Here is an 8440-nt window from a genome sequence, read left to right on the forward strand (position 1 = left end):
CAGGGCTCAGTCCCGGGGTGTGCTGGGTCCCCGGGGTCGGATGGGAGGCCCGTACTTGTCCCCCCACCCCCGCCTGCCAAAACCACTAACCCTGGAGGGGCCCCACTGGCATCTGGCCAGAGCTGGTTCCCCATTCCAAGGAGAAGGAAACTGAGGCACGGGCAGGCTAAGGGATCTGCCAAGGCCTCAGAGGGGATTCGGTGCAACTTCCTGCCTGCCAAGCGCACATTCTCACCACTAGACCGCGCTTCCTCCCTCTGGTGCAGGCAGCCAGCAGGCAACTCCCTTCTGCCCAGCCCCTGGGTTGGTATAAAGCAGCATCGCTCTCTTGGCTACGGCCGATTCCCCCACCTGCACCCTAGGGATCCGGCCCCATTGCCCCAGCGGGATCCCTAGATGCTGAGGCCAGAAGGGATCCCGCCCTCGGCCGGCGCGGCCCAGCCCAGGGGACTCCGCGCGTTCCCCTCCTCCTCTGCAGCAGGGCCCTGGGCAGGCGCCCAGACTGGGGTGGGGAGGAAAGATTCCAGGGCCCAGCCAAGATGCAAAATACCCCCCCCCCCCTTCCCAGAGACTCGGCAGTGTGGCTCAGGAGCGCGCAGGGAGCCAGGCAAACCCTGGTGCGGCCGATGGCCCTGGGAGCACCCAGCCTTGTGCAACCCGGCCCAACGCAACCGGAGCGAAACAACACACACAGGGCTGCGATTTCCCAGCCTGATTTATTCGGTGCACTTGCCGGTGGGCCGAGAGGCTCCTGCCAGCCGGGCGGTGCCGGGACAGACCCTCGGCTCAGCAGTGGGCCCCGGGCATCACCCCCCAGTACAAAGGACCTGGTGGGGGGGGTGTCGCTGCAACAGGGAATTCGGGCCTTGATGCCATCGCTATGGAGCCAGCTTGAGAAGGAGCGGGAGCGTGGGGGGAGGGAGGTTTCCCCATAACCACCCAGCCAAGCCCAGGGGCGCGAGCTAATGCCAGCATGGGGGGTCTATAGGATGCCTTGTAGCAGGGGGTCTCGAGCTAAGCAGCAGTTGGAACCCTGCTGGGACGGGTCTTGGCACCTCAGCCCCTCCGGGATCCTTGGGAAAGCCGAGCTGATCCCCAGAATTCATGCAGGGTCGCGCGGTCGGGCTACGAGGTGCACGGGGCCCGGCCAGGGCCAGGCCTGCTCAGGAGAACAGCTTCGCCCGCAGCTCAGCCAGAGCGCGAAGGGGACTATCCCCAGAGCCAGGTCTCCTCCGTGGCTGGGTACTGGCTCCGTGGCTGGGTACTAGCTCCGGGGCTGGGGGCTGGCTCCGGGGCTGGGTACTAGCTCAGGGGTTGGGTGCTGGCTCCGGGGCTGGGTGCTGGCTCCGTGGCTGGGTGCTGGCTCCGTGGCTGGGTACTAGCTCCGGGGCTGGGTGCTGCCTCCGTGGCTGGGTGCTGGCTCCGTGGCTGGGTACTAGCTCCGGGGCTGGGCACTGGCTCCGCGGCTCTGACGCTCGCGTGGTCGAAGTAGAAGGTGTGAATTCCCGAAACCAGGCCATATACAACACTGATGCCCCGTGCAGACGGCGTGACGCAGCCTTGGGCTGCAAACATGGCTACATCCGAAAAACCTGTTGGAGAAATGCGGCCTGTTCATGGGCATAGGCAGCCCTGGGCCTTTCTCCACCCCCTCCCCTCTGTCCCCACCAGCCTGGCGCTGGGGTTTGGGACGGAGCTGTGGCCGGGGCGGCTCCTTCCCCAGCGCGGCGCCACCGAGGAACACACCGGCTCTCCCCGTCCCCGGCAGCCCCCCGCTCGGTTCAGTTATTTTATACCCACCCCAGAGCGCCGGGAGCCCTGGACACACTGAGAACAGGAGCTGCCTCACGGGGCAACAGCAGCTTAGCTCCTCCATACACATCAAGGGGGAGGGGACTAGTGGTTAGAGCAGTGGGGGTGGGAGCCAGGACTCCTGGGTTCTCTACCCAGCTCTGCATCCCTGACATCTCAACCCTCCCCTGGTAAGTGCCCCACTGCCATCGCCCCCAGAGCAGGGTGGCATCATTGACGGGCTGGGGGGGAGAAAGCTGGGCTGGGAGGGAAACGTCCCAATTCCTCTCTCCTTGCCTCCAGCCAAAACCCCTCTTGGCTGCCCCACCCGCCCAGGGCCCAGCACAGACTCCGGGTCCCACCAGCTCTCGGGGGCTGCCTGAGGCAGAAGGTTCCCCAGCTCCCTCCCGCCCTGCGGCCAGCTGGCAGGATTTACCTCTATGGAGGGTCCCAGCGAAATCGCCGCAGTACGTCTCCTCCCCGGTGCAATGGATGATTTGGCTGGTGCAGGTCTGGGCACCAAAAGCCAGGCAGGCCGGGCACTGCCGCCCGTTCAAGGTGCTGTTCTCCTGGGGCGCTGGGAACCCAGAAACACGGTCACGGGGTGAGTTAAACCTCAGCGCCCGAGGGGTGCGCCCGCTGCCCTGCCTCGCCCGTGGGCTGTCCCGGATCCCGGAGCAGGAAATCCGGGGGGGTGGGAAATGGCCAAGGAGGCTGGTTTCAATTCTTCACACAAGAACCAACAGGGACAAACTGGCAGCACGGGACAGGCCTGGGGCTGGGAACCCGGCGCCCACCCCCAGGAGAGGCAGGTCCTGGAGCCGGATCCCAGCAGGGGGGCTCGTCCCCTTTCAAGGCGATTGGACGGGCTGTTCCCAAGGTGCGGGGGACCTGGAGTAGTGGGCCCCCCGTCCCATGCTCAGCGCCCTCGAACGGCTCCTGGGAGACGCCCCTCCCGAGGGGCAGGACACCCGACCCCGCACTTACGTTCCATGGGGCCCGAGTTACATTTGTCCCCGTTCCTGCAGCGCACGTTGTTGACCCTCAGATACAGGCCCTCCCCGACGGTGAAACTGACGGGCTCTATGATGCCGCTGTAGTAGTCGGACAGGCAGCCTTTGACATAGCCTGTGACCGGGATCCCACCTGTGTCAGAGAAAACCGAGGGTGGGGCTGGGCACTGGAGCTGGGAGGTGATTTCACCTCAGCGTTTGGCTGCGGGGAGCCCGGCCCAGTCCCAGGGCACAGTTCCAGCAGGAGGTGGTGAGCTGGGAGCTCGGTGGAGCCGGGGGGCTGGTCGCAGGGTTAGACACCTGCCTCGGAGCCAGAGACTCCAGGGCTGTGTCGATGCGGCTTGGCCCAGTGGGGTGACCGGGGACCTGTCTGCCAGCACCCGCCCGGAGCAAATCTCCACTGGGGAACTCCTGGCTGGGAATGATGGAAATTTTTCTTATTCAGGGAATTAATCCCTGGGCCAATCCCCCCGGGGCCGGGGCGGGTTCAACGTGAAGCCAGAAGGGATACTTTTCCGGGTGGCCCTGTAGTCCAGGAATCAGTGGCTGTGAGTGCAGTGCTGGGATACCCTGGGTTAGCCACCCCGGTGTGAGCATCCGCAATGCTGCACCTCCGGAGGTGAGAGTCACCCAGACAGTGCCAGGTCGGGTGTGGGGCACGTCGGGTGTCCTCCGACCCTGCACCCCATTTCCAGCAAGAGGAGACTCCACTGGCCAGTAAAATAGAGGCTTTATTGCTTCTGCAAGGTACAGCACAGCCTGGGTCCTATGTAGGGTTACCCGGTCATTTCAAAACCAATACCGGACACACTTGATGCGGAGGGACCGGCCGGGAGGGAGCGGGGCTGGCGGTGTTGAAGGGGTGGGCCAGGAGGAAGGGGGGAGACAGCGGGGCTGGCTGGGGGAGATCGGGGGAGGGGCGGCCGGCGGGAAGCAGAGCTGGGTGGAGGTGGGAGGGTGGCTGGCAGGAGCAGGGCTGGCCGGGGGAGATCGGCGCAGGGGCGGCCGGCAGGAAGCAGAGCTGGGCAGAGGTGGGAGGGTGGCTGGTGGGAGCAGGGCTGGCTGGAGGAGATCGGGAGAGGGGCAGCTGGTGGGAAGCAGAGCTGGGCGGAGGTGGGAGGGTGGCTGGCAGGAGCAGGGCTGGCTGGGGGAGATCGGCGCAGGAGCGGCCGGCAGGAAGCAGAGCTGGGCGGAGATAGGAGGGTGGCTGGCGGGAGCAGGGCTGGCCGGGGGAGATCGGGAGAGGGGCAGCCAGCGGGAAGCAGAGCTTGGCAGAGGTGGGAGGGTGGCTGGCAGGAGCAGGGCTGGCTGGGGGAGATCGGCGCAGGGGCGGCCGGCAGGAAGCAGAGCTGGGCAGAGGTGGGAGGGTGGCTGGCGGGAGCAGGGCTGGCCGGAGGAGATCGGGAGAGGGGCAGCCGGCGGGAAGCAGAGCTGGACATAGGTTGGGGGGGTAGCTGGCAGGAGTAGTGCTGGCCGGGGGAGATCGGGGGAGGGGCGGCCGGCAGGAAGCAGAGTTTGGCAGAGGTGGGGGGGTGGCTGGCAGGAGCAGGGCCAAACTGCATGCGCCAGCCTGGCCAAGCTCGTACCCCCTGAGGTGAAAGGGTTTGTGTGGGGCTCCCAGGGGCTGTGGGGCAGGGGATTCGGCTAAACCCTGGGTCCCAGCCCCCAGCAACTCTGCAGAGCAGCCAGACCCTGAATGGGTGAAAGTTCAATCAGACTGTTTGAGAGGAAGCTGGACAATTTCCTGGTGTGCTCAGAGAGAGAGAGAAATGGGAGTGTGGGGATAGACAGACAGACAGGGTGCGCCTAGACTACATGGCTCCGTCGATGGAGCCATGTAAAGTAGTTTACTTGACACAGTCAATGTTCCCTGCTTCTTTAAAATAAAAATGGCCGCCAAAAAATTACTTTACATGGCTCCATCGACAGAGCCATGTAGTCTAGGGGTGTGTCTAGACTGGCAAGATTTTGTGCAAAAGCAGGCGCTTTTGTGCAAAAACTTGCCTCCTGTCAACACTGGCCACGAGAATTTGCACAAGAACACTGACAGTCTAATGTAAGAAATCAGGGCTTCTTGCGCAAATACTCTGATGCTCCCGCTCAGGAATAAGCCCTCTTGTGCAAGAGGCCAGTGTAGACAGGCAAGTTAATTTCTTGCACAGGAAAGCCCGATGGCTAAAATGGCCATCAGAGCTTTCTTGCGCAAGCGAGCATCTAGACTGGCACGGAAGCTTTTGCCCATGGGCAGGACATCCTGGCCCCGCTGTAGTTACTGGTTGAAGTCCGGGGCTGGCCGTGGTGGGGAGGGTGGCCCAGGTTGGGGGTGAGATGGGCTGGGATCGGTGCAACATCACCTACCTAATGTATTTACTTCTACCGTGGAAATGCAGCCGCCTGTGTCCGTGTCCGCTCTGCAGGTTCTTGTCCTGTCCTGGCATTCGGCTGCCGAGCCGCGGCACCACACACATTTGATAACTACGGGGAGAGACGTTTCCTTCTCACCAGGAGGACCCGCCCCTGAGCCCGCATCCCCCCTGCTCCCAGCAAGCCGAGGGGCTAAGGGGCCCGTGGCCTCTGGGACCCTCTGCGATGGCAGTTTCAGCCACCGGACCAACTGCCCAAGAGAGGTCAGACTGGGGACAGCTGAAGGGGGCGGTGCTCTTACGAAGCCCCTCCCTCCAACTAAGCTCCACCCACCTAGGAGGTCTTTCCCATGCTACAGATATTCATAGTACCAGAAAGCCACTCCCCTTGCAATGGGAATTGGCTGAACCTTTAGCACTGCCTGGGGCTCCTGGCAGCCCCCCCATTGCCCTACAAACTGCTGGGGTGCCCCCCACCCCCTCTGCCACAGGGCCATCATGAAACTGCCCAGCCTCATGCCCTCGGATCTATGGGATCCCCATCCCCGCTCCCAGGATCCCTCATTCTCAGGGCTCTGTGTGCACCCCCAATTTCCCATCCCCCATCCCAGGACCCTCCATTCTCCCCCCAGCTCTGTGTGCCCCCAATGCACCCATCCCCCATCCTCATCCTTCTCTCAGTCACAGCGAGGCCGACAGAACCCCAGTGCAGATGCGGCTGGGCTGAGGGGGAATGTACCCCTCGGTTTGGCCACCCTCACTCGGGTGGTGAGCCCCTCGAGGGAGGGAAACCCCCTTCTCCTGGGCCAGGCAGCGTCTCCACTACACTCTCTGCCAGCCCCGCTCCAGTGCTGTGGCCAAGCCGCTACCATAACTGTCGTGTGGACAGGCCCTTGTGCCATACATGTGCTGGAGGGGATCTGGTCGGGGACCTGAGGAACGCGAGGGGTCGAAGTCCAGGAGGGTTAAGTGGCTACAGCACGGACGACTCACCTTCGGCACTGGCTGTGGCTAGGAGAGCAGGGAGGAGGCAGAGGAGGAAGGAAACCCCCATGGTGCTGGGAGGAGCCTTCTCACGGCCGATGCAGCGAGCTCTGCCGGAGGGGAGGAGGAGAGAGATGAGGCCGAAATGAGAATGGAAAGGGAATTCCAGCCGAGACTGGGGGTGGGACAGAAGCACCAGACAGCAGAGCCGCACAAACACCCGATGGTTTGGCTCCCTGGCAGTACAAATATTAGGAAACCTCTCGTCCCCAGAAAGGCCGAAAAACGGTGCCAGTCCCTTTCCGAGCAATTGGAAGATTCACGTTGGTGACAGAATGAAAAGTCCCGCCCACGCAGCAAGGCCAAGACACTTCAGGTGGGGAAGAGAGCAAAGCGCCTCACTCTGGCCGTGTGACACCAAACGTTGCCATTTCTCAGGGTTGTTTCTTGTATTTTTTCCCTGCTGAAGCGCGGCAGCGAAATTGACACAAATTGGTGACATGTGTCAATCAACCCAAACCCTCATTTTGAGTGGAGAAAAGTGTCAGTTGGAACATTTCCCTGTCCCGGCCTGCCCCCTTTACCGCACTTAATGAAAGAATGAATGGACAATGCACGGAAACCCGCTGGAGCACACTTTCCCCTGCCCGGCACTCATCCAGGGATCTCCAAGTCACCGTGTTGTTTCAGGCCAATTCCACAAGCCACATACACAAGGAAACATTGGAACTTAACTTCATTCTCAAGTTTGGGACCCAGCACACAGGTCTGACTAAAGACATTGCCTGGCTAGCACACTGCCTTCCCCATCCCAGTGACTTAACCAGCCCCCCACTGGGTACTTCAGAACAATTTCCACCTTCGCTATCAGCAACACGAACACTCAAATTCATGAGCTTTTTCCTTCCTTCTCCCCCTCCCCCCATCCCCTATTTACGTTGGAACTGGACTGTTAATACTCCAGTCATCTGAAGAAGTGGGTTCCACCCACAGTAGCTTATGATCCCATTGACAGGGTTTGTTCATCTTTACATTGTACAAGAGCTTTTGCTTTTTTCTCTTCCTTTAGTAACTATTCATCTTGCCTGGAATACAGCACAATTGTGGGGTGAGAGTGAGACAGCATCACAAACGCCCAGGTGGGCAGGGACTTTGAAGAGAACCAGAAAACACACAGTGCATCTGCGGAAGAATCCAATAAGCAGCACGGAGGGACCCTGGAGCCAGTCAGACACCCCAAGGGTAAGACACAAGGGAGACAAGGGTGGGAAATCTGACAATCGCCATCGAAGGAGAACTCTGGAAATCACAGATCAACATCTCCTAAGGATCAACACCCCCCCACGCGAATGGGAACTGACATGGCTAAGAAGGGGAGCTCTGGCTAGTATGAATCTGGGTTCGGTCCCGCAAGCCAAGTCTCAGAGGAAACCCCGATCCTCACTCAGCCTGGCCTAGCCAGCCAGATGGACTTGAGCCACAATGCACCATCCGCAGGACACGTGTGTGTGTGTGTGTGTGTGTGTACGTGTGTGTGTGTGTGTGTGTACGTGTGTGCGTGTGTGTCTTTTTGAATGCTAGCAGCTTCTATATTGTATTCTTAAGGGATATGCCATCTTGTTTTCTCCCCTAAAAAGATCCCGCATGCTTCTCATAAGCATGACATACTTACGTCCTCCTGACAATCCTGAGTTGGAGGACCAGCCAACCAGCTGGTGGAGCGGTCTCCCAGTGAGATGCAAGGCAGAGGGAAAGGAGGCTGTAAGAGAGGGCTAGTCCTGCAACAAGGAACGAAGCAGAACGTGTGAGGGGGAAAGCAGAGACGAGGGTTTTTAGCCTGGCCTGCCGTGGGGGGCGGGGTTTTAGGCCATCTCGTGTCACCCAGAGCCCAGCCCTCAAAGCCAAAAGCAGATTTCCGTACCCTTAGGCTTTCGAGGGTGCACACACTGGATTGGAGAATAGAAAAAAGACGCCTCTTTGAATGTGCACGAGACATCACGCCGGGCCCGCGTGAGCATCCCTAAAAGGGGAACCTGTGGTTACAATTGAAAGAAATGCCACACGGCACCCACTGCCCCCTCCTTTGCTGAGAAAGCAAGATGTTCCCTTTGGCAGCCCAGGCTATTTTAGGACCTCCAGATAAAATCTAAAATAAAAACACGTTCCCTGTCAGCACACTGGCTTTCGCGCTTTCATCTCAGTTACTCAGAAGAGCTGGTCCGAGCTATCATTCCTGAATACTGTATTCTAGCTCTGTGCTATTTAATGCTACAGAACAATATTTCAAAA

At 60.5% G+C, this 8440-nt stretch overlaps 1 protein-coding gene across 2 annotated transcripts; it reads right to left on the bottom strand.

The window, feature by feature from the left end:
- Nucleotides 1-697: 697 nt before the first annotated feature.
- Nucleotides 698-7977, bottom strand: LOC106731821 (uncharacterized). Of its 2 annotated transcripts, none has more exons than XM_075908212.2 (6): nucleotides 7824-7977; nucleotides 6161-6261; nucleotides 5163-5279; nucleotides 2779-2937; nucleotides 2228-2368; nucleotides 698-1592 (listed from the first exon to the last, which is right to left on the bottom strand). In XM_075908212.2, exons 2-6 carry the CDS (start codon nucleotides 6219-6221, stop codon nucleotides 1303-1305), a joined length of 768 nt encoding a protein of 255 aa, XP_075764327.2. In that variant the 5' UTR covers nucleotides 6222-6261; nucleotides 7824-7977; the 3' UTR covers nucleotides 698-1302. The 2 variants fall into 2 exon arrangements, with proteins under 2 accessions (XP_075764327.2, XP_089628635.1); XM_089772509.1 differs by having other exon boundaries at nucleotides 7820-7952.
- Between the last annotated feature and the right edge of the window lie 463 nt (nucleotides 7978-8440).

The sequence above is a fragment of the Pelodiscus sinensis genome, chromosome 22, assembly GCF_052426305.1.
Source record: "Pelodiscus sinensis isolate ZL-2025 chromosome 22, ASM5242630v1, whole genome shotgun sequence".
Lineage (NCBI taxonomy): Eukaryota > Metazoa > Chordata > Testudines > Trionychidae > Pelodiscus > Pelodiscus sinensis.